This window comes from Perognathus longimembris, chromosome 22 (genome assembly GCF_023159225.1).
Source record: "Perognathus longimembris pacificus isolate PPM17 chromosome 22, ASM2315922v1, whole genome shotgun sequence".
In the NCBI taxonomy this organism is placed as follows: domain Eukaryota; kingdom Metazoa; phylum Chordata; class Mammalia; order Rodentia; family Heteromyidae; genus Perognathus; species Perognathus longimembris.
Genome location: NC_063182.1, coordinates 27,436,723 through 27,463,019, shown reverse-complemented (window position 1 = coordinate 27,463,019; position 26,297 = coordinate 27,436,723). Strand labels below are relative to the sequence as shown.

Here is a 26,297-nt window from a genome sequence, read left to right as displayed (position 1 = left end):
ATCCATGTGCGGTGGTGGGCTTCATTGCTTTTCAGCTTGTGATGAGGTAGACGGTCAAGGAGGACGAGGGTGGAAGAGCAGAGCTGCTCAGCTCATGGCAGATAGGAATAAAAGGAACAGAAAGGGCTCAGGCTAAATTAATAGGTACCGAAGGTATACTCACAGCAATCCACTGCCTCCAACTAGGCCCCAACCACCACAGATTCATCACCTCCCAATAGTCAAGTCAAATTTTGAGTCCATCAAAAGATTAAACCATTGATTAGGCCAGACTCTCATTATCTGTGTCTGGAAATGTCCTCTTTGATGAACAGAGGAAAGCTTTACTAATGCTGTGTCTCTCAATGCAATTAAGTTGAAAACCATGATTAACCACTAGATACTCACTGGGAATTACTACAGCTAGAATGTATCAGAATTAAGGACCCACAAAAGATTTTGACAGTCTATAAATATAATACTACTCTCAAAGAATATAATTCTTTTTTTCAAGTAGCAAATGAAATCATAGCAAGAACCACATGGTTGATAGGACTTTTTCTGTGACTTTTGCTATTTACATACTGTCACTTCACTATTGTTTTTATATAGTATCAGCAAGAGACAAAAAAGATATACTCAATGTGAATGTGAGAATTATGCAGACAGCAAATTTCCAAAAACACTTTTGCATTACCTATTGATATTTTAAGAGCTGCTGACTTACATTTTTTTCTCACATTTTTAGATCATTCTAAAATTCTGCAGTTATTTATTTTTGCCAGTCCTGGGCCTTGGACTCATGGCCTGAGCAATTTCCCTGGCTTCTTTTTGCTCAAGGCTGGCACTCTGCCACTTTGAGCCACAAAGCCATTCTGGCTGTTTTCCATATACGTGGTGCTGGGGAATTGAACCCAGGGTTTCATGTACACAAGGCAAGCCCTCTTGCCACTAGGCCATATTCCCAGCCCAAATTCTGCACTTATAAAAAGTATTTTTACTTGAAAAGTGTCCCCAGATTCAATCTTTTATTATAAGCTTGGCAAGATTATATTTCTGCAAAAAAGTTGCTAAAGTTCTTATTACATGTAGACCACTATAAGCACTGTAGAAGGTTAGAGCTTAGAGAACACATATAGGACACTGTACAGTAATTATTCTTGCAATGACAAATGCAGTATGGATATAACTGAAGATTTTATTATCCGAATACTTGTGACTATAAAATAACATCAGTCAACGTCAGTTTTCTTGCAGCTTTAAAAAAAAGCATTTCGTTTTTATTACACTAACAACAAAAGAAAAACCTACAGGCACAAACTAGAGGTTCCCATAACTAAGACTTAATATTAACATAAAGCTTAGCACTTGGTTTATAACTGCAGAAATGGAGTGATTATAAAAGAAGATCTTGCTATCCTCACAATCCAGCATTAAAGCTATTAGCTTTAGTGGAAGGAAGGAAAAGGAGAAGGGAAAGGCGAGAGGGGAGAAAAAAGAGGGGAGAGGGAAAGGAGAGAAGGAAGAGAAGAGGGAGAGAAAGGAGGTTGATCATAGAAAGGATGATATCCCATTTACTTTCACTATTCAATGACTGTAGACAGGTCTCTTATATAGGACATGTATACTTTTCCCAACTTCCCAAGGGTAAACTTAATACCTTACCTTGGATAAGCATATTCAGTTGAACTTTGGGATTTTTTAGAAGACCTCGGATTAAAGTGTTTCTTATATGGCAAAAAGATTTACTTAAAAAGGTGGGACATTACATCAAATGAGATCAAACGAGATTAGAATTCTTTTTTGGTGGTGGTACTTGGATTTGAACCTAGATTGAGTACTCTACCACTACAGCCTGTACTCTACCATAACAGCCTTTCAGCCTGTTATTTTGCTTTCAGTTCTTTTTTCTAAGGCCTTTTTGGTTTTATTTCCTTTGTTTACCCCATCTTCACCACTCGTGAGCAGGTATGTTTACAGGTCTAAGCCACGGTGATGGGCAAGAACGTTCTATAACTAAGCCCAGGGAAGTGAAGCTGTCGCTCAAGTGATAGAGCCGGCAGCCTTTAGGGGGGCAAAAAAAGTCCCAGCCACGGAACAATTAACAAAAAATGAAACCAGGAGGAAGTGCATGGTGTTTGTTATTCGGGAGGTGGAGACAAGAGAATCTCAAACGCAGGCCATTCCAGGGAAAACAATTGAGAGCCTCTCAAAAAAGGGAGGGCGGGGGGAAAGGTTGGGATAGTGCATCTCCATCTCCACACTGGGGGGGTTGAAGCCAGGCGTCTCTTCGCTAGCCTGAGTTACCTGGAGAGAGGGCTCGTCGAGGACAGAGAGCAAGCAATGTGCAGACCGCACAAACAAACGAAGCGTGAGAGAATGCTGTTTCAAGAGAAAGAAAAAAAAATGAAGCGAAGCAGGAAACCTTCATGCGTGAAAGGCGAGCTTCCGGGGCATCGAAAGTCGCGGTGCCTGAAGCTTGAAGAAAACCAACTGGCACCCCAGTGGCAGGCAGGGCGTCCAGCGGCAGGTCACCCCCACCCCGCAGCTTGCCCAATCTTTTGGGAATTGTCTCTGCCATTAGGCGCCGCCACACCCTCCAGCCCGCCCTCCAGGGAGGGTCCCGAGGGGAGGGGAGACTCCGGCTCCCGAGCAGGCTGGGGCCACCCACAGACCAATCGGGCCGCGGCCCTCGGCCCCCGGGTTTCTTTCTTCCGCCTCAGGTGCCCCACCCGTGCCGGGCTTCAGCCCCCAGCCGTGGAAGCGGCGGGAGGCCGGCGACCCCACCGTTGGGTTCCCAGGCTGCCCGGTGTGACGCAGTGGCTCCCGCCCGGGCCCCCCTCCTCCGTACGCTCCGACCTGGCCCGGGCCCCCGCGGGAGCGCGGGAGCGAGGCCTGGGCCGCCGAGCCTGAAGTACCACCCGGCCGAAGCCGCTTCGGCGGCTCATCCAGCCCGGTCCTTACGCGGTTCCCCAAGTCCCAACGCAGCCAGGGTCCACATCGTCCCACCCCAGTGTGTCTCCCCGGTTCCTTTTCAGTCTCTCGGCCTCGACGTCCTGGCGCAACCCTGACGGCCGCCGAGTGACAGCCGCGCTCCCAGCCGCGGACGCAGCGAGCCTCGCGTTGCGCCGCTAAGGGCGGGTACGCGAGCTAGGATCAGCGGGCCACAGTCGCCGCCTGAGTCCAGCGGCTTCCGTGCCGTGCCGGGGGCGCGCACGCTCCGGCCTGAGCGCGTGCGCGCGCCCAGTCCCCGCCCCGCCCCGCCCCGGAACCAATCGCTCTGGAGCGACTCTCGGCGACTTCCTCGACGTAATCGCTCCTCCCGCCCGCGCCCCAGCAGGAAGGGTTCAGCGTGCGCGCGCCCGCTCGCCTCGCGACCGGTGGGGTAGGGGAGTGAGCAGAAGCGCTTACGTCGCGCGGGAGGCGGAGGCGGAGGCGGCGGCGACCTCGGTGGCGGCGGCTACGACGGAAGACGGTTGCGCTCGCTCGCTCTCTCGGCGTCATGGCGGCTGCCGGGAGCCGATAAGCAGCGGGAGCGCGCGCGGCGGCGGTGGTGGCGGCGGCGGCGGCGGCGGCGACGGCGGCGACGACAACGACTCGTTACTTCTGCTCTGGTTGCCTTCGTCTCCGGTGCTTCAATAATGAATTGATTGTTGGATCCACTCGGCAGGGATCGCGCGTCGGTGCCGCGGGCCGGGGCTCCCCTCACCCTGCGCGGCTCTCCTCGTCTCCCTCCCTCCCTCTCCGGACTCTGGCTTACCCCGAGACGCCCGGACCCCGAGGACTCTGTGACCGAGATCGCGGGCACCGGCGCGGGGGAGGCCGCGGATCCCAGCCGGCTCCCCGCGAGCCGGCTTGCCCTGCCCCGCCAAGTCCTCACGTCCGCCGGTAAGAAAGGGGGCGGCGGGTGTGGGTCAGGATGTGGAGGGGAGGACCCGAGCCCTCCGGGCGGGGGGGGGGGCAGCGCGGTGCTCCGGCGGCGGCCCAGAGGCCGGGCGCCGGCAGGCCCGGGCGGCGGGGCGAGGGCCGGGCGGCGGGCGGGCGGGCCGGGCGCGCAGGGGGCGTGTGAGCTGCTAGGGCCCGGCCGGTGACCGCCGAGCGCATCCCGGAGCCCCGCGGGCCCGGCTCGGGCTGGTGAGGCTGAGGAGCTGGCCAGGCCGCGAGGGGGAAGGTCCGCGGACCGGCGAGTACTTGGCCCCCGGGCGTCGGTCCTCCTGGAACCCGGGCACCCAGCACGTGGGGAGCGGCGGGGAGGGGGAGGGGGCGGCGGCCCGGGCGAGCCTGGGAGGGCGCGGGGCGGGTCGGAGGGAAGTTTGAGGCGGGAAGGGAAGGCTGCGAGAGACCGGGATAGAGTCCTGGAGGCGGGGAGTGGGGGCACCGAGGTACGGGAGGAGCGGGAGGCTGGAGGGGGAGCCCCGCTACCCCGTCGGGCGTCGAGGCGGGGATGGATCCGAACGCGCTTTCGAGTACCGCCGCCGCTCAAAACTAAGTGGAGGGCGGAAGAGGGTTAGCGCCCGGGCAGAGTCATTGTTGAGACCCCACGGGGGACCGCGGGGAGGTCCGTGTGCTCCGTCCGAGCTGCGCACGCCAGGACCTCCGGAGGGTGCCGCGGACGAGGGAGGGAGGGCGGCGGCGGCCGGGGAGGAAGTTACCCGGGACCGAGAAAGCCATTTTGAGGGGCGAAAGGGAAGGTGAACCGGAGAGAACGACTAGAGGGGTGAACTTTTCTCTCAAGGAAGACTCGGGGGAAAGCAGCGGCTCGGTCGAGTACTTTGTGTTCTGGAGACTCGCGTGTTTCCTAGTGGAGCGCTCCGGCTCGGGTGGGAAGCAGTATTTGACCGTAGGGAATGGATGTGGAGTGGGTATGGTTACTTTTGAGATAGATAACCTGTTCTGGGAAGAGAGTCTGCCGGACTGAGAGCCCCTGAGAATGAAAATCTTGATCCGGATGCGGAGTTTACTATGACCGCGTTGGCCCAAAGCCTCTTTCACCCTCCTCCCCTCCCCGCTTTTTGGAAGAGTGAAAGTAGTAATGGGAGTGATTTTTTTTTTTTTCCTGAGGTCGGAGGACAACTGTACTCTGCTCAGGCTGTCTCGGTACTTTCTGGCTGGGGAAGGATCTGACGTCTTCCCCCGCTTCTTCCTCTCCCTCCCCTGCCAGAGATCTCCTTTGTTTATTCGTGGATAGCTTGTAGGTGACTCGAGTGTTGTGCTGAAATTTTGAGAAGTGGAACATGCTGTCTTGGGTCCTTTTTTTAAAAAAATGTGCCCCAAATCTCTTCCTTTGACGGTCAGATGTAGTGTATGCTGTCTCTGTTACCTTTTAGTTTTTTTCATAGAATTTCAGGTAGTCCAACTGGCAAATAATATTTTATTCTCTCCACTATCAGCTTACCTGCTGGAGAACATGTTCATTTTGACATGTACACTTTTACTAAGATTACATAATAACTTTTATTCTTATGTGATCATTTTTAAAACTTCACTTGAAGTTCTCGGTGATAGTGACTAGGGTTTCATTGAATATAAACTTTCCATCCTTTATTTGGCGGAGTTGCCTAATACTCCTCTCTTAGGATGTATGAATATGTTACATAATACCACTGTTATTTAGTAGTAATCCATATAGAAATTGCTTTACAGTGGCAATTAGTCTAAACATTTCTAGCACTCAACAAGTATTTAAAGTTCTTCAATCAAAACTATATTAGCCATGGCACTCTGTATTTCCAGTAAGTAATCTAAGTGTGTGTGTGTGCATGTGTGTGTGTGTGTGTGTTGATACCAGGGCTAGAACTCAAGGCCTCCTACCTACTGTGGGCTTTTTCCTCTCATAGCTGTTGCTCTACTAATTGAGTCATACTACTCCTTTTTGTTGGTTAATTTAAAAGAGTCTAGTAGATTTTTCTGCTTGGGCCGGCTTAGAACCACAGTTCTCTTGATATCAGCCTCCTGAGTAGGAGCTGATGTTTTAAATAAAAAAGGCCTCTCTTGTCATCTTTAGTCTAAGGTAGTTCAGGAAGTTCTAAACAGGGTCTTATTTTGTTTTTATACAGGAAGTATTCTTACTATTAATACATTTTCTTTAGGTGAATCAAAGAGGGTCCCAGGAAACCTGTGAATGTGGAAGACAATTCATCTGAATTTTTGATATTCAAAGAGTCAGTATTTATGTTCATCGTTTAAACTGAGAAGATTTATATTTTGTTTTAAAACTTCTTGATTTTACAATGAATGGACAGAGTGATGAAGAAAGTGTTAGAAACAGTAGTGGAGAATCAAGGTAAGCAAGACATTTACTGGTTGTTTACTTGAGAATTTTGGCTTGTTAAGAATTTGTTACCTATGCAATCCAATACTTTTAAAAGTTCTAATAGTTTGAAATGTTTATTTCAGGCTTTAATAACTTTAAGGTGTTCAGAGAGCTTAACTATGAAAAGTTGTATTTACTTAAATATTTTTGGAGGTTCACATTGTTTCAATTAATTGATACTATGAAGCAAATAAAAGCCATTTAGTTTGATTTGACCATCAGTGAAATATCCATGTAAATATAGTAGGAATTTCTGCACTTACCTTTTTCTGGCATTTTGTCGTCTTCACCTGTGCTACTGGCCACATGTTAAATTACAGTATGCCTCAGATTTAGTTGGTCACCAGATACATTTCAACAGCTGAATATTACATATGGTTGTTTTCTGGATAGATAGCACAGTTAGAAAACATACCTGTTATGGCCAAAAATTTTAGATAGCATTGATCTGGACTTTGGTTTAAAATATTACTATAACCTTTTTCTACTTTGTTTTTCTTTTTTTTTTTATTGCTTGTTTTGTTTTTTGGGCCTTGAACTCAGGGCCTGAGCACTGTCCCTGGCTTCTTTTTGCCCAAGGCTAGCACTCTACCACCTGAGCTACAGCGCCACTTCCGGCTTTTTCTGTTATGTGGTGCTGAGGAATCGAACCCAGGGCTTCATGTACACAAGGCAAGCACTCTACCACTAGGCCATATTCCCCGCCCCTCTACTTTGTTTTCACACTGGAGTTGTGATTATCTGTAAATGAGTTGAGTTCTTACTTGACCCCTATCCTTTCAAAGAAGATAGTTTTATAGAAGTAAACTTTTTTATGTATAACAAAAACTCTTTGTATCTAAGGTGTTTTTGTGTGTGTGTGTGTGATTTTGTTGTTGTGTGTGCCGGTTTTATTTTGTTTTTGTTTTTTAGATTATTGTTTTTAGAGTGTTGTATAGCCCAGGGTGGCATTGAATTCAGAACTCTCATCTCTGACGTGCCTCCCTAGTGGAATGCTTGGATTATAGGATTGTATCACCATGCCTGGTCTCAACACTCTAAATTCTCATTTGGCTCTAACTTTCTAGTTACCTGCACATTAATAATATAATCCATATAGCTATCTACACCACATGTGGAAATTAAGTAAACTGGACATTGAAGTGAGATTGCATAGTTAATCTCAGTCCTATTAATTATTAACTTAGAATTAGGGTAAGTTAACCTTGATGCTCTGATTTTTGCTCCTATAAAAAGAGGATTACACTGAAAATAGAGAATCAAATGAGATGCTACTTAAAAAGGGCTCGATAGTTTCTCAGGTGTTGAAACTCATTGTTCTCTTACAATCAGCTCCATGTTGTATGTACCATAGGGTACCACATAACTGAACAATTAATTACAATGAGGGAGAAATGAAATGGCCAGCACACTGGAAACTTGACAGATTTTGAGAAAGAAAAACTGGATAGAAAATTATGTTGTATATGTACCTGGTCTGAAATTTGTAAATTTGGAGATTTGTGGCCTTGTTAGATAATTTATTAGATTTCATGAGTAGACTGTTAAGGTAATAAGAATGTCATAGAGAATCAAGTAAAAGCTGGTAGGGGAAAAATACTTAGTTGAACCAAGAATTTGTTTAGGAGTTTTTTGTTGTTGTTTTTGCCAGGCCTGTGTCTTGAACTCAGGGCTTGAGCACTGTTCCTTCTTTTTGCTCAAGGCTAGCACTCTACCACTTGAGCCACAGCACCACTTCTGGCCTTTTCTATATATGTGGTGCTGAGGAATGGAACCCAGGGCTTCATCTATACAAGGCGAGCACTTTACCACTAGGCCATATTCCCAGCCCCTGTTTAGGAGTTTTTAACTCATCTTCTCAATAACTTGTTCTCATGATTTTCCTAAACATAAATTGAGAAGGAGTTGAACTCATTTTGAAGTGTCATCCTTATTACAAAGTATAAAGTAACACAACAATTTGAGTTAGATCCAAGAGAGTTTGTGTGTTAAATTAGATGACTTTTGAATCTTAGCATGTCCTGAAAAATGTATAGTATTGATTGTAGTCATTACAATGCTTTCTAATTCATTGCTGAACTAGGAAATGGTTAATGAGGAGAAATATTCAGAGGAAATATGGGAACCAGCCTACAACAAATAGGAAATAAGACTACAGTATGTCCTCTACTTGAGTATGCAGGGAGATCATTGACTTGGTGGCATCCTCCTATCACTTACCTATCGTAGTCTTTGCCATCATACCATACCTAAAGCAGGAAGCAGTAATAAAGCTGATCTGATAGCCCAGATGAAAAATCTTTGAAATCAAAGGATTTATGTGTGTGTTTGTAAATACTGGGACATAAACTCACAGTCTCACATACCATTCTATGTAGGCACTCCACCACTTGAGCCACTCTAGCAGCTCCCTTTGAATTAACGATTGGTTAAGATAGAGACTTCTTGGCTGGCCTTGCTTGGGATCTTCCTGTTTGTGCTTTTTCCCATATCACTGGGATGACCAACATAAACCACCATATTTCTAGCCCTTCGTCAAGATGGAGTCTAACAAACTCCCCACCCTCTCTCTAGATCCCCTGAACTCCTAAGTAGCTAGGTTTACAACAGGCTCAATTTATACGGCAAAGCAAAGTATCTTCTGTTTTTTTGTGTCAGTCCTGGGGCTTGACTCCAAGGCCTGAGGTGTTGTCCTTGATCTGCTTTTGCCCAAGGTTGTTAGTGCTCTACTTTTTTTTTTTTTTTTTAGCTTTTTTGGTAGTTAAATCTGGTAAGTCTCATTGGACTTTGCTACCTCCTCTGGTTTAGAACTGCCATCCTCAGATCACAGGCCAGGCACGAGCTGCGGGTGCCTGGCTAAAGTGTTCTTTTTTTTTTTTTTTTTTTTGGCCAGTCCTGGGGCTTGAACTCAGGGCTTGAGCACTGCCCCTGGCTTCTTTTTTTTGCTCAAGGCTGGCACTCTACTACTTGAGCCACAGAGGCACTTCTGGCTTTTTCTACATATGCGGTGCTGAGGAATTGAACCCAGGGCAAGCACTTCACCACTAGTCCATATTCCCAGCCCTAAACTGTTCTTTATAGTTCTTATTTTAAGTGATTGCAAAGCATATTTCTGTAATTCTGAATTACTAATTGCATTATGTAGGTTTTGTATGCTTCTGAGACATGGATTGTGTTTCAAAGCCACTTGTTTCCCTAGTCACCAGAACACCTGAAGTGGCACTATGATTCTCCAGCCTTGAGCTGAGAAGCTCAGGGGTAGTGCCCAGGGCATGATGACCCCGCCCCCTCCCAAGAAAGTGTGTGTGAGGAGTTGATTCATTCCTTCTGTGTACTTCTGTGTAGAGGTCTAACTATTAACTAAAAGAATGAGTACTCAGGAAAATAAGTTTTTTTGGCTATGACATAACTGACAATTTTGAGACTTATTTACTAAAAGAAATATGGGTCAGGATGCACCTGTACAACTGTTTCAGCTCAACAAAAGATCTATGTAACTGAAGTTGAGCTTTGTCAAGATAACGTTGGAAGATTTCAGAGTATTAGTTTCCAGTTGTGGGGACTTGTATTAGTTATGACAAGAGTATTTGAAAATCAGGGTTAGATGTTTTTAAAATTTTTATTTTCATTCTTCCTTTTTTTCCTTCTCAACCTTCCCATCGCCCATACTCACACCCCCTATTTCTTTTTGCTGTTCTGAGGATCAAACTCAGGGCTTTGTGCATTCTTAGGTAAGCATTTTACCACTAAAGCTACATCTGCCAGTCCACATTTTTCCTTTTAAATTTGAAAATGAATGATGGCACGTTGAATGATGAAAAAAATTATTGGAAAATGTTTGAAATATGTGATCACATTTTGCTGACTTTTAGATGACCAATACATGCTTGCATTGTGTGCCTGTAGATAAAAATTTTAGTAACTTATATTTATTTTATATTTTCAAGAATTGATTGTTGAGTCATTTTAGTCTCTATGTGTATCTTCTTTTTTTAAATTTAATTTATTTATTAATTGAAAACAATTTTTTTTGACAAGGTGTTGTGCAAAAAGGGTACAGTTACGTAGTAGGGCAGTGTGTTCATTTCTTGTGATATCTTATGCCCTGTTTTTCTTTCCTATGTGTATTTTCTTTACAGAGTAGGAAAAATGTTGGTGATACAACTTCAGTAGTTTAACTGTTTACAGTTAATCTATAGTTGCCAATGAAATTTGTTCATTTTGAGATAGGGTCTTTCAGTGTTGCCTTATCAGGCCTAGAGCCCCCTGTCTCTGCTTCCTGAGTGCTGTAATTATAGGCATGTAATACCATGTTTGGTGCCTTTAGAGATTCTATTAATTTGATTCTTAGAATAAAGCCTTTTATTCTCTATAGACTACTGTTACTTAAAAAAATTATATTGGGGGCTGGGAATGTGGCTTAGTGGTAGAGTGCTTGCCTAGCATGCATGAAGCCCTTGCTTTGATTCCTCAGCACCACATATACAGAAAAAAACCAGAAGTGGCACTGTGGCTCAAGTGGTAGAGTGCTAGCTTTGAGCAAAAAGAAGTCAGGGACAGTGCTTAGGCCCTGAGTTTAAGTTCCAGTACTGGAATAAAAGGGAAAAGAAATCATACTGGACATCTAACTCAGGGCCTTGCCATAGTAGGCAAGCACACAAGCACTTGACCTAAATCCCTAGGCTGAATTCTGTATTTTACAGCTTAAAATAATAGTGCATAACATACATGTCTTAAATATGTGTATACATTTTATGTATATACGTATACACTGTATGTAAGAGAGGAAAGGCCCTGTGTTTGCTAATATTTTTGGCTCATAGGAAATAATTTCAGTTTTATGCTTTAAGAACTTTCTTTGGGTCTCAACTTTTTAAATATTTCCAGGAGGAAGTGCTTATAGGCAGTGAGTTGGAAATGTGATCAGTGGAAATGTTGTGAATGACAGTTTTTACATGATACTTACTCTAACCTGATTATTAATGTTGTGTACATTTGTTGAATTTCACACAGTATTCCACAAATGCTGTTACTTCATGATACAACCATTGTGTCAATTAAAAAGAATATCTGAAGCTGGAGGCATGACTTAAGTAAAGTTTGCATACCTACTAAGTGTAAGGTCCCCCAAATCTCTGAAATTAACAAAGATTTAAGTAAAAGACCGCTGGTTGAGGTCACAGAAATTACAGTCTCAGAGATGGATCATAGTTATAGTCCAGAATGGACTAAAAATGTTGCGAAGACCTCCTCTCAGCAAATATGCCAGATATGGTGATGCGTATCTATAATCAGAAGCTACTTAGAGGAGACATAGGTTGGAAGATTGTGGTTAGAGGTCGGCCTGGGACAAACCAACAGATCTTATCTGAAAAATAATCAAATCTAGACAGGACAAATGTAGACAGGTTTGGGTGGATGTGTGGCTCCAGGGTTCCGGATTCAAACCCAAGTGTACTACAAGGAAGAAAGATTGGGGGGGGGGGAGGGCGGGAAAGGAGAGAGGGAAACAGGAAGGAAAGAGGAGTGGGAGGAGAGAGAAAGAACAGAGGAAAAAGAAAAGAGGGAGGGAAAGATTTATTAAAATCTAGTGCTGGTCAATAAGTCTCCATAGTTGGGAGCTCGCCTAGAATCCAAGATTGTGGGTTTAATCCCCGCACTGTGCACACACAGAAATTAAATGCTTTGAGAATGTCTAAATTCTACAAATGATCTGTTAAATCTAAGGAATATGAAGTCAACCTTAACAGGCCCCCCTTTTTTTTGTTAGATGATAAATCCTGGGCCTTGCACATACTAGGCAAGTTCTCTATCATTGAACTATGTCCTCAGCCCTGTTTTCTTTTCTTTCTTTTTTTTTTTTTTTTGTGAGATCATATCACTGTGTACCTCAGATTGGTATTGAACCTGCTATCTAGACCCTCGCAAGCCTCCAGAGTGCTGGAATTGCAAGTATATACTGCTTATATATGGCTACAGGTCACCATTTTCACCCAGCATCTCTAATCTGGTTGGATACCACTGTGTAACTTCATTTTTTAATTTTCTAAATATTTTCTCATTTAGTAGCTTGGGCTATGGCTCATGCCTAAGCTTCCTGAGTGCTGAGATTTCTATGTATATATACAACAATGATTTCTCACCATAAAAGCCTGCTTTTTACTTAAACTAAATACATTTAAACAACTTTTCTTTTTAAGGCATTGCTCATTAAATTAAAGTACTGTTATCTCATTTGGCCTGTAGGTACCTCTACTTTCTTAATTTTTTGTCACTACATTACTAAGTTTTAAGTTATACCAGAGGCACTTTTTAGGAAAATATGAAATCACAAAGCTAGATTGACTAGAAGTCATTCAATGAAAACTAGCCATTAAAATTTCCTGCACTATTCATTTCAGGAAAGAATGATTTCTTTACATTTCATTTTTTCTTAATCCTTGTATCTCAGTTCAGTAAGTACTTTATCTTTTCCTATTTTTTTCTTGAATATCCTGTATGTACTACAAAATCAAAGACTAACATTTTTTTTCTTGAAATCTCAATATACTACTTCACAGTAGCGTATTGAGTAATAGGTTATTGTCTCCACAATAGAATTTAAGCAAATTATAAATTTCAGAGAATTCTCTAATTATGGTTAGGATCACTGTATTTGGACTTTTAACTGTCGAGGATGTGAAAATTCTATATTACTTCATTTTCAGACACTGCTTTTTCTCTTTCTGTGTGTGTGTGTGTGTGTGTGTGTGTGTGTGTGTGTATTATGCAGGCATAACTTGAGGTGAAGTTACCCATTTGTTATGGTGCCTAACTTAGTACTTTTGAGTTCTTGACAACAGGTAGCATATAATATCTTAATTTTCTTCTTTGTGGAAAGAAATGGGAAAATGTTTTCTACCCTTTTGAATGGTAAAAATTTAAAAATACATAGAAATAAATATTGTAGTTGCAGATGTAGTTCTTGGACCATCAGTATCTATTGTCACCTGTGAGTTTATTAGAAATGTGGAGTTTGGGGGCTTTATTCCAGACCCCAGACCTGCTGAATCAGAATCGTAATTTTAAATGTTTACTAAATGGTTTTTATACTTAGCAAATTCATGTGTATTTATGAAGTTGTTTACCAGCAGTCTTTTAGCATTTCTGTCTCTGTCTCTTTCTCCCTCTTTGGTTACTAATATCATGTGTGGTTTTTTGTTTTTGTTTTTTAAAATTTTCTGGAAATCTTCAAGAATAGTGTCATGGATTATTCCAGCAAGAATGCTAGGTGATTTTCATTTCTCTTGAAGCAATTACAGTTGCAACCGGTGAATATAATGAGCTTTTATGAACCAAGTATGAAACACATACATTACATGAGGGTGTTTTTTTTGTTGTTGTTGTTTTTTAATCATCAGTGATGGGGCTTGAACTCTGGGCCTGGGCACTATCCTTGACCTCTTCAGGTCAAGGCTAGTGTTCTACCACTTTGAGCCACAGCACCACTTCTGGTTTTCTGGTGGTTGGTTGGAGTTATTTTTATCATCTAGAATACCATGTACGTTATATTTAGCCTTGTAGTATCTAGTGAGACCATTGTCTTCTAAAGTTAACTCAGTTCACTTTTCCCATGCTTTTAAATGTGATTATGTCACATTATTTTACAAAATATTATTAAATAATACTGTTGTTATGATTACTTTCTTTTTTTGTTGGTCATGGGGCTTGAACTCTGGGCAAGGGCACTGTCCCTGAGCTCTTCAGCTCAAGGCTAGCACTCTAGCACTTCAAACACAGAGCCACTTCCTGTTTTCTGGTGGTTTATTGGAGATAAGAGTTTTATAGACTTTGTTGCCCTGGCTGGCTTCGAAGCTAGATCTTCAGGTCTCAGGATTACAGGAGGAAGCCACTGGTGCCTGTCTAATTATTAAATAATTTCACCAGCTAGAATATATGTATTTCATATTTAGCCTTAATATATCTAGTCAGACCATTGTCTTTTTTTTTGGGCCAGTCCTGGGCCTTGGAATCGGGGCCTGAGCACTGTCTCTGGCTTCTTTTTTTGCTCAAGGCTAGCACTCTGTCACTTGAGCCATAGTGCCACTTCTGGCTGTTTTCTGAATTTGGTGCTGGGGAATCAAACCCAGGGCTTCATGTATACCAGGCAAGCACTCTTGCCACTTGGCCATATTCCGAGCCCCAGACTATTGTCTTCTATGGTTAAGTCCGTTCATTCCCTCCCACTTTTTAGTGTGATTATGTCACAGATTTTTAGAATCACTTGTTGCACTATATCCTGGGATCCATCTTTTACCCTTAAGTCTCCTTGTATATTAGATTTACTGAGGCATAATTTTCATTTTAAGAAGCCTTTTAGAAGAATTGTAACCAAAGTAAAATGCATATGCATATATATGAAGTATTGCAACCTGCAACATGTTATCATATTTTAAGATTACAAGTAAACTTGTTGAAAGGTTATTATAATCTGCATTCAGGGTTGTAGTACTTTTTTTTTTTCCTTTTTACTGTCAGGGCCATTTGGTAATACGTAATTTTTTTTTTTTTTTTTGCCAGTCCTGGGCCTTGGACTCAGGGCCTGAGTGCTGTCCCTGGCTTCCTTTTGCTCAAGGCCAGCACTCCGCCACTTGAGCCACAGCGCCACTTCTGGATGTTTTCTATATATGTGGTGCTGGGGAATTGAACCCAGGGCTTCAAGTATGTGAGGCAAGCACTCCTGCCACTAGGCCATATTCCCAGCCCGGTAATATGTAATTTTGTTCCAGGCCACAAAGACTCCTGTTTTTTCCCACAAATACTCTTAATACAGGCAGATAGCTATGGGAAGATGATAAGAAAACATCAGAAGCTTATGTATTCTATCTTGTACCAAATAAATGTATTTTGTGATTCTTAAATGGCTTAAGGGCTGGAGGTTCCTGATGCGTTGATAATAATGGTAGGACCAGGTTATATACATAGTCAGCTGAAGTATATTCTGAATCAGAGGGCCACATAGGCACACAATTGAGGAGAGGAGAAAGACAGCATTTGAATTGCAGGAAACATTTAACTTTTCTATCCCCCCTCCCCCCCGAATCCTGGGGCTTGAACTGTGGGCCTGGGTACTGTCCCTGGGCTTCTTTTGCTCTACAATTTGAGCCACAGCTGGACTTTAGGCTTTTTCTGTGATTAATTGGAGATAAGAGTCTCATAGACTTCCTGCCGGCTGGTTTCTGGCTTCCAACAGGATCCTCAGATCTCATTCTCCAGAGTAGCTAGGATTAGTGGTGTGAACCACCACTGCTTGGCAGCTTTTCTAATTTTTTTTTTTTTTGCAAGTCCTGGGGCTTGAACTCAGGGACTTCAGCACTGTCCCTGGCTTCTTTTTGCTCAAGACTAGCACTCTGCCACTTGAGCCACAGCGCCACTTCCACCTTTTTCTGTTTATGTGGTGCTGAGGAATCGAACCCAGGGTTTCATGCATGCTGTACCACTAGGCTACATTCCCAGCCCACGCAGCTTTTCTAATCTTAATGATGACAATTGTAGTTTGGAGAGAAAGGAAGAACCAGTAGTATTTATTCAGATGAATGGTGGAGACAAAGGTTTGTATAAAGAGTGTGTATTGGGAATTCTAGCTTTGCAGTTTTTTACTTTGAGGTTTATTCAGTAGTAAGTCATTGTATGGCTTAGTTCCAGGTGGAAGAAAGAAATCAGCGGAAGCATAGCAGAATGAAAACTAAATAGAAGGGTAAAAGTACACCTGTAAGAGCATATTCTCCAAGTAAATGAAAATAGTCAGAAACACTAGTTTTAGGGAGAGACCCTAGTTATCTACTGTACTAGAACCAATGCACTATACTTAAGTAACTGCTTAAGAGTTGCTGTTTATAATTCTAAGTGTATTAATGTGTGTCATTGTGACATGAGATGACTACTTTGTCAAAAGTTAGCATTAAGTGTAAACTATATTCAAAAGCTTCTTGAGTGTGGATAGATTATTAGCTAAGTTACTATTGACGTTACAATACAAATTGAATGTTACAAAAATTAGTGGGTACCCTTAATAAAAATGACTTAGAATAGCTACTTCTCAGCTCTATTGTTGTTGCTTTCAGAAATACTTTGTTTGCCCTCAAAGCACTAATTTAGATGATTGAGTAACTACTATTTAGCAGATACTATGGAACACTAAAATTTGAGTTTCTTTTCTAATAATTATAATGCAGAGGCCAGCCATCTTCACAAATACATGTTGTGGCAGCTAGATTTGGTAAATGCAAGGAGTTCAAAGTGTAGTAGTAGTTCAAGTGTAGGAGAGAGACATTTGATCGTAAGGACAAATGGTTAGCATCCATAGTCAAGCCTAAAATTAGAGTGAAAGTTTACAAATTCTTTGTTTGGTTTTCTTTAAGAGATCATTTAAAATTTAGGGAATCTTAAAATTTAGGCCTATTAAATGTGCTTTGAATTTCAGCTACACGGTTTGTAGAGATCCTTAGATTAAGAACAAAAAGATTAGAGTTTAAGGCCAACCCACGTGACCCCCAGCAGCACAAAATGGATATACCTCTGTAATTCAGCTAGGGAGGGGAGGCATAAGTAACAAGATCTCTGGCCAAATCTGGGCACAAACCATAAAGACCCTGTCTGAAAGATTAGCTCAAGCAAAAGAGGTATGGCTTCAGTATCTGCCTATTCCTAACAAGAGGGAGACCCTGAGTTCAAATTCCACTACTCCCAAAAATAAATAGTGAATTGGTAATGTAGCTTTTGCAATGATGGGGCTTTTTTTGGGGGGTGGGGTTGGAGCAGACTTAGAAAGTAAAGATAGCTGTAGCTTGGCATAGCATTTGTCTAGTATGCGTGAAGCCCAATTTAGGTTCAATTCCCAGTGATTCTTTCTCCCCCCTCCCTAAAAAAGAAATTTGATGAGTACTAAAGATGCTTGTGATATGAGTAGAATTACCAGAAATTTTCATGTAAACTCACATGACAAGAGTGATGTTAATGTTTGAATTGTCTCAAGTCTAAAACAAGGATTCTTTTTAGGATTGCCTCGCCTACATGAAGCCCTGGGTTCAATTCCTCAGTAACACGTATATAGAAAAAGCCGGAAGTGGTGTTGGCTTAAGTGGTAGAGTGCTAGTTTTGAGCAAAAAGAAGCCAGGGACAGTGCTCAGGCCCTGAGTTCAAGCCCCAGGACTGGCAACAAAAAATAAAATTCTCCAAACAACAGGGCTCAGATGCAGTTCCTTCCTTTCCACAGTCAAGTGAGCTCAACCGCTTGAGGTTATCCAGGTTCCCTGGCTAGTAAGACAGCTTTGATGTCTTTAACATATGGCTTCCAGTTACTTAGCTATGGTTATTTTCAACCACCAGAAAGGTGATAGTAATGGGGAGTAGAATAGAGGGGCAGACTACTTATGTTTAAGGTTATAGAAATCATACTTCACTATTGGTCATACCACATTGACTAAAACTTATCCACATAGCCACATCTAGCTGAAAAGAGATCATTAGAAATCTCATCTTTACCTTGCTTGGTATGTGTTAGTCAAAACTACCTAGTCTAATTCTAAAGGGCAAAGAAAATGAAATACCAGTGGATGAGGAGAAGGCTATGAATAACACTTTTTGCAAACCAAAACTTAAGGAATATTGTTACAAAACAAATTCCTCCCATCTTCCTAAAATATTCTGGCTTTCATTTCTTTTTAATATTTCAGTTCTTCTATGTATGTATGTATCTATGTATGTATGTATGTATGTATGTGTGATATGTGTATATCTGTTACAGTGTTGAAATTTGCTTTTTTCACTTACACTTCTCTGAATCTCATTTGTTCATTCATAATATGTATATGAAAAAATTAAGCAAAAGTCAGATGTCCCATACATAGTACAACTGGTAATCACTTTATTCTCTTTTTATTATACTATTTTGAAGATTTTGGTATATGTATTGTTTTAGTTATAGATATTTTCTGTATTTAGGTTTAAAATTATGATAGTCCTAGAAAGGAACATCTAAGGCAAAGTTTTTGAAGTAGTAATTTTGATCTTCCATTTAGGAGAAAGGTTAATGGTCCTCTGTAACAGCTGTCAATATTAGACTCTTATTATGTGTCAATTAGTATGGTTTATATCTTTTCATCTTCCCAGAATCTTGAAGTATATTTTCATGTGGCAGAAACCTCAGGCTTACGTGATGGTTGTACAAATATAAACACAGTTAGAATGAAATGAAATGGCTATAAATCTAAGGAGAAAAAATTGTAGTTGAGCTTCAGAATACCACCCAGTTAGCCCTTAATTTTCCCTCACATGTCTTTCAAAAATTCTTTTTTAAAACAGTTCCAATGCAGCCCTTTTCAATGGCATCCACACTTAAGTATTATGACAGAGGGAAGGGAACCAGACACTAAAAGAGAATTTCTCGAACTACCTTCCTCCTGTGGAATGGTGAAAACAATTCCTGATTTCTGTATAGCTCAATTTGTCTGGCACACAAAATCAACCAGAATAATTATGTAGAAAATCAGTTTCATTTTACCTAGTTAGTTTAAGAAGAGGTTTCATTTGATACCGGAACTAGGTAGGAATTTATTTGGTTGCAGCTGAAATAAGAGAAGTGGTAACTTTTTGTAAATCAGGACATCAGAAGAATTGCTTTCTATGAAAATGTTTTAAGAAGGAAAATTCTTTTGCATGCATTGAAGAAGCCTGGGCTGCCTTTGAACTGTAGTCTTCAGATCTCAGCTCCTGAGTAGCTGGGATTACAGGTGTGAGCCACTGATGCCTGGCTCCAAACTCATTTAGACTTAATAGTTTCAAATTAGATGGCTTTGAGGAAAGAAAAAGAAAGACAAAACAAACAAAAACCTAAAGAAGCTGTAGAATGAAATAAACCTGAATGAGAATTTGTATGGGAGATTTAGGCTTAAAGTGCTTTTGAATAAAAAGCAAAGATAGTATTAGTGACTGTTAAAAACCAGTTAAAGTGCTACTACGTAGAAGTATACTTGTATTAAGTCAGTTAAAGTGCTAATAGGTAAAAGTATACTTTCTGTGTTTCATGTACTCTTCCTTTTTTTTGTGGTCTCTCCCCGCCCCCTCCCCCCCCCCCCGGGAGGGGGGGAGACTGGTGTCAGTTCAGTTCTTGCTCTTGAACTCAGGGCCTGGGCGCTGTCCCTGAGCTTTGTTGCTCAAGGCCAGTGCTCAACCACTTAAGCCACAGGTCCACTTTCAGCTTTTTTGATGATTAATTGGGAATAAGAGTTTCACAGATGTTTCTGCCTGGACAGGCTTCTGACTTTAAACTGCTATCATCAGATCTCAGCTTCCTGAGTAGCCAGGATTACGGGCATAAGCCACCAGTGCCTAGCCCTATGCTTACTTAATGTTAGATGCCTGTTGCCTAAAGTATTTCCTCTGTAGATGAGGTCAAAGAAAAACATGAATCGAGAAGTGAAGGATGAATAGGAGTACTAGGGAAGAGGATGGTGAGACGAGGCCTTGTAGGTAGGTATAAATACTTGGACCAAGTATGGAGGTGAAAAGGCGCACAGCAAATTGCAAGGCTGAGGGAAGTAGGCTCAAATAAAGAACAGAAATAGAATGGTTTTAGATTAAGTTGGAAAGTTAGATAGAATTCAGATTTTAGTCATTTTGTCCTGGAAACAAAGGCAACTCTAAAAGTTTCCAAATCACTGGCATATACGATTTTAAAATTAGGAGGGATGGTAATCTTGATCCAGGTTAGAGTATGAAACGGCAGTTTTCTTAGTGAAAACATAAATAATACACAATCAAAATATTTTATTTACATGAAGTACATAAAGAACAATTTTTAAACTTAAAAATTTAACCTTTTAAATCTCAGGTTTTAAAAAGTAGATTTCATGTTTCTGTTGAAGAGAATATTATTTGTAGTCCCTCAAGTTAGTTAGAATATTGGCTTCTATATTCACTAATTTTTATCGTTGCCACATTTCCCTGTTATTTTGTCTATCAATATATTTCTATCCCTTTAGTTATTTTCATAGTTTTGTGGTTTTGCTTAGGGCTGACTTTGAACTGCAATCCTTTCAATCTCTTTGCCCTTCGAAGTTGGGATTACAGGTGTGAGCCACCACGCCCAATTTAGTTTATACGAATTTAGTTTTTTAAATACTTGCAGTAGATTGCAAAAGTCATGTATCTTACACATTAGGACTTTTGTACATACACACACACATACATACTGTTTAAAGAAAAAAAAAGTGTTCTTTTGTTCGGTTTTGTTTTTTGCCAGTCCTGGGGCTTGAACTCAGGGCCTGAGCACTGTCTCTGCTTTCTTTTTGCTCAAGGCTAGCACTCTACCACTTGAGCCACAGCTCCACTTCTGGCTTTTTCTATATATGTGGTGCTGAGGAATCGAGGTGAGTACTTTACCACTAGACCTTATTCTCAGCACCAAAAGTGTTATTTTATGTAAGCCCTGTATAGTTAGTATATGCAGGAAAGTTTACATTGATGCAGTATTTTAATCTTCGGTTTGTATTTCAATGTGGTCAGTCATTTGTTAGTACCTATGTAAGATCCCATATTGCCATCGACTGTTCTGTCACTATCTTCTTTATTAATCTTTTTGTGTGTCTGATTTTCGTTTTGAAACATCAACTTATGCATTTTAAAAATTAGGGCTTGTATGATGTGCATTGATGTTTAACTCTAGATTAGGAATCCCTTATTCTGTTCAAGTAATGGTGTAAGTTTCTCAAGAGTTCTCACATTTAGAATCTGCTGTTGTCTGTCATCCCTATATTCGCTGCTACTTTTTTCCCTTACGCTAGTGTATTTCCATTTTACAAAGTAATTGTTTTCATACCTGCATATAATGAACTTGAATCCTTTCACCCAGTTTATCACCCTTTCCTAGCCCCCTTCTTTCCTTCCACATCCCTGATATTCTACTTTTCCCTTTCATGTCCTATTTTCCTGATTACATGTGATATTTGTCTTTGTGAGACTGGCTTATCTCCCTAGTGTTGCTACTTTTTATCACCAGGACAAGGCATTGTCTGATTTCTCTACTGGTTTTCACTTTGTTCCTTACAGCTAATTGCCACTTGTGAGAAGACACTTTAAGGCTGTGCAATTATCTTACTTAACAAAGTCTTACCTTGAGATTTAGGGTCCATTGCTAATTTGCACCTTTTACTAGTATTTTCTGTGGGGAATGTAAAGTGGTACTTTTCTGGTACTACCACTCTGCCCACATCTACCACTTGGCATTCCAAGCTCTATCATGACCTGCTCCTCTCTGTGTCTTTGAATCACCTATTAGCAAGGACTCAACAGCTTCCAGTCTCATTTACTGGATAATAATCCTTTACTGTCTTTATTTTGCTACTCAAGTCAGATTTGGCTGATGAAAGCTTGTTCACATCGGCTCTATTTTTGGTTCTTTTTTTTTGCCAGTCCTGGAGCTTGGGACTCAGGGTGTGAGCACTGTCCCTGGCTTCTTTTTGTGCAAGGCTAGCACTCTGCCACTTGAGCCATCATAGCACTTCTCGCCATTTTCTATATATGTGTTGCTGGGGAATCGAACCCAGGGATTCATGTATACGAGGCAAGCACTCTTGCCACTAGGCCATATTCCTAGCCACTCGGCTCTGTTTTATTTGTTATTTGTTATTTGTGAATTTAGAGCCTGGCACTGTCTGTCCCTGAGCTTTTTCACTCAAGGCTTGTGCGCTACCACTTTCAACCACAGCCAAACTTCGGGATTTCTGGTGGTTAATTGGAGATCAAAATCTCATGGACGTTCTTGCCCTGGCTGTCTTTTAACCATAATCCCCAGATTTCAGCCTCCTGAGTAGTTAGGATTCTAGGTATGAGCTACTAGGAGACTCTTAAAAAAAAAAATACGTTTTATTTAGAGGGGAATTTCCTTGTTACATTTCCATACACGATTATACTATTTACATTGGCTCTTACATCTTTTCTTTTCCCTCTGTATCTTTTTGACATGTCTTCATTTTGTTGTTTTTCTGTCTTTTTTAGCACAGTAAGATTGTTTAGGTTCAGCTTGTACCTTTCCTGTCACTGCCCTAGAATATGCCATTTCTCAGAGGCACTAGTTTATTTTAGTGTGGAAGGGAATCTAGATCTCAAGATCTAGTGCTAGGTGATTATAAATTTAAAACCTCACAGATGTGTACATTGGTTGATGAGCATAAATAGCCAAAGACATATTGTCATAAATACAAAAAATTTGCAAAGAGCTATTTTTGTACTGTCCTCTCGCTTCCCCTCCCTTTCTATTCTTCCTCCTCCTCTCTCCTCCCCTCCCTTCTTTCCTCTATGCATTATTTTAAATAGGTTTCATCATGTCCTTTTCAGATGAACACGCACTGCAGTTCAGTCATATTTTGCCCCTTGGTTTTCCTTTTTTTCACTTCCCACTTGTTCTCCCCAGTCATCTATCTCCATTGTGCATTTGGTTTTTGGTACGAGGGTTTGAATTCAGGTCTTTGAGCTTGAAAAGCTGGCACTCTACCATTGAATCATGTCTTTTGGGTCCTGTTTTTCCAGTTATAATATTTAGAATAGGGTCTTAACTTCCTGCCTCGGCAAGTACCCTAGCTATGATCCTCCTACTCAAACTTAATTACAGTTCTTGGGACCACCAAAATAGGCTCTTGCCACTGTGTCCACCTTTCCTCTCTACCTAGTGTCATGTACACAGATCCTCCCAATCCTAGTCTTGTACATAAACTTGAGGATGATAGGTATATTACCAGTTCACTTAGCTATGGATTGAGAAAGAGATCATGAGAACTTTCCTGCCTAAGCTAGCTTTGAACCAACCACAAGCCTCTGTTTTCATTCTCTCAAGTAGGCAGGATTATAGATAATAAGACACTGATACTGTTTCTGAACCAAGCTTATTCCATTTAACATTGTGTCCATATGCTAAAGATGATTTAATTTCATTTTTATGGCCAAATAATGCTCCATTGTGTGTATACTATTTTCTTCATCCATTATTCTGCTAATGGGTATACATAGGCTGTTCGATCACTTAGCTATTGAATAGTGCTTCAGTAAACATGAGTATTTTTATTGTGTGCTGACCCTACATTCTTCCCTGGCATATACCTAGGTGTAGTTTGTACAGCAGGATTATTATTAGTTTTTTTTTTTCTTTCTTTCGCCCTCGCGGCCCCCCTTCCCTTTTCGTGCTGGCCCCTGGATTTGAACTCATGGTCTGGGCAGTCTCGCTTGGCTTTATTCTTTATTGTTCAAGGCTGGCACTCTTCCACTTGAGCCACAGCTCTACTCCAGCTTTTTGGTGGTTAATTGGAGGTGATTCTTAGAGACTTTCCTGACCAGACTGGCATCAAACTCTGTTGGATCCTCTGCCTCCTCAGTAGCTAGAATTACAGGAGTAAGCAACCAGCCCAGTAAGTTTTAACAGCAGTTTATTCTGAATGTTCTTTGATACTACCAAACTTAGTACTTTTTATCTAGCTCAATTGTCTTAAACATGATATTCACATGACTGTTTCAAGGTTAGAATTTTTGGTATTGGCAAAGGCTTTGTTTTATCTCAGTACCCTCAAAGCCTAATATATGAATGGTTCTCAATAAAATTTATTGAATAAATACTTAGATGCAGTTGTTATAATTCCTTTCAGAGGATTCAAGAAAAATAACAATGCTCCTTTAAAAACAAAGTTAAATGGCAGTTATACCGTAAACCATTTAGAGGCCACAACCACATGATAAAAAAAAAATAGAGATAATGTCATAACTAATTTGGTAGCATAAACCAAGAGACAGTAAACACTCTTTTAGATTAAAAAAACATGGAATGGATATGGTTTGTTTATACTTTAAACATTTTTAAACTTACACTTGGAGAATCAGCAAACTGTTCAGGTTTCATGCAAAATGTTTTTTTTTTTTTTTTTTTTTTTTTTTGGCCAGTCCTGGGGCTTGGACCCAGGGCCTGAGCACTGTCCCTGGCTTCTTTTTGCTCAACACTAGCACTCTGCCACTTGAGCCACAGCGCCACTTCTGGCCGTTTTCTTTATATGTGGTGCTGGGGAATTGAACCCAGGGCCTCATGTTTAGGAGGCAAGCACTCTTGCCACTAGGCCATATCCCCAGCCCTCATGCAAAATGTTTCTTAGAGCAATTCTGCCATCTGGTGGTACTTTCGAAAATTACAGAAGGAAAGACCCCTCTGTCTCTGCCATGTGACTATGTTTCTACCTGTAGTTTTTCATGAAACTAGGTGAGATCATGTCAAAAGCTGAGTCTGTTGTGTGAGTTATCAGCTATTCAGATGTTTACTACAGAATGAACAAATGTCTTTGGAATTTTTAGTCATACTTTTAGACCATAATTTTACTACCTTGTACCAAGACTTAGAAATGGAATTAAAATAGTTTTGTGTTGTGATATTAATTACTCTCCTATGGTTGTATGTAGATATTATAAATATTATGAGAATTGGCTATTTTAGGTTTATTTCTGTTGAACCATTTTCTCCAGAGATGTAACTAATCTTTAAAAAGCAAATTAAGTAGTATAGTGTCTTAATTACAATGTCCTGGGATGACAGAATGAAATTATAAATATTGTTTTCCTCTTTTGGTTTTGTTTGAAACAAGAGTCTGGCTCTGTTGAGGCTCTGTTACTCAGGCTGGCCTTGAGAACTCACATGTTCTTCTTGCCACAGCCTTCATGCAGTTAGAAGAGCATGCTACTATCATGCTTCCTCCAGAGGTATAATCTTAGAAGCAAGTAGAAACTACAAATACATATGTTGATACAGCAAGAATTTTCTTCAGTTATTCCTAATTTATAATTACTAGAGCTAACCTTTTAAAGGTATATGTTCTATGGCTTGTTTTGTTTAAGTTTCTAGCCTAGGATTCTGTACTTGGTAGGATTTGCTAATTAATTAGGCTTATGATTCCAGCCTATGTTTTACCCCAACCGGAAGTTAATGTGTCAAGTATGTATGTAAGTTATTTAAAACTTAGCATTTTTTTTCTCTTTGGCCACATAGAGTTGAAATATGAAATGTTTAATGGCTTACGTTTTCTACTGACTTTTAAAAATTAAATTCCTAATGAATTTTGTTTGAAATCTGTTTATTTTCAACTTTTAGCCAGTCGGATGATGATTCTGGGTCAGCATCAGGCTCTGGATCAGGTTCAAGTTCTGGGAGCAGCAGTGATGGAAGCAGTAGCCAGTCAGGTAGCAGTGACTCCGACTCTGGATCTGACTCAGGCAGTCAGTCAGAATCTGAGTCAGATACATCCCGAGAAAACAAAGTTCAAGCCAAACCACCGAAAGTTGATGGAGCAGAGGTAATAAAATATCAATAAAAATAGGTTTCTTATTACTTTGGGCAAATTTCTAGCATTGGCTTATACTATTCTTAACAGAACTTCTAGGTTGAAAAATTAAAGATTAAATTTACTTTTAGTGAATCTTGAGCCTGTGGTAATATATTTAGACTAATTGCCTTAAAAGAGATGTAACTAAGACAGCAAGAATAAAATGTACTTACAACCAGATAAAATTCTGCCTTTTCTGAGACAGAGATTAAATTTCAAAAGTGTTCAGTTTCCTGAATTTTAGAGTATAGCTTAATGATTGGAGCACCTGCCTATCCTGTGTGAGGCCTTGGGTTCATCCCTATAGAATCATGGGTAAAAAAAGGGCTTTATGTGCTCTTGTAAATAAAACCCATCCAGTTTCATTAACAGTATATGCTTTATTACTTAGAGTTCCATTCCATAAGGAGATAAGATGCACAGGCAAGCATATAAATCAACTTACTGCTTCATTATTTATTAAAGAACTCTTTTTTTTTTTTTTTTTGCCAGTTCTGACTGTTGGACTCATGGCCTGAGCACTGTCCCTGGCTTCTCTTTGCTCAAGGCTAGTACTCTGCCACTTGAGCCACAGTGCCACTTCTTGCCATTTTCTATATATATGGTACTGGGGAATC

At 41.0% G+C, this 26,297-nt stretch overlaps 1 protein-coding gene and 1 long non-coding RNA gene across 2 annotated transcripts in view; one reads left to right on the top strand and one right to left on the bottom strand.

Moving 5' to 3' along the window:
• Positions 1 to 3,563: 3,563 nt before the first annotated feature.
• Positions 3,564 to 26,297, top strand: part of Chd1 (chromodomain helicase DNA binding protein 1) — a 77,712-nt gene continuing 54,978 nt past the window's right edge. The window contains exons 1-3 of the mRNA XM_048331580.1: positions 3,564 to 3,867; positions 6,069 to 6,262; positions 25,449 to 25,650. Coding sequence (XP_048187537.1) covers positions 6,210 to 6,262; positions 25,449 to 25,650 — 255 coding nt within the window. The 5' untranslated portion in view covers positions 3,564 to 3,867; positions 6,069 to 6,209. The remainder of the gene's footprint in view (positions 3,868 to 6,068; positions 6,263 to 25,448; positions 25,651 to 26,297) is intronic.
• LOC125340129 lies at positions 14,105 to 19,795 on the bottom strand. The gene is made up of 4 exons (XR_007208692.1): positions 19,583 to 19,795; positions 15,494 to 15,496; positions 14,319 to 14,339; positions 14,105 to 14,120 (listed from the first exon to the last, which is right to left on the bottom strand). It is a non-coding gene; the product is annotated as an uncharacterized LOC125340129 (long non-coding RNA).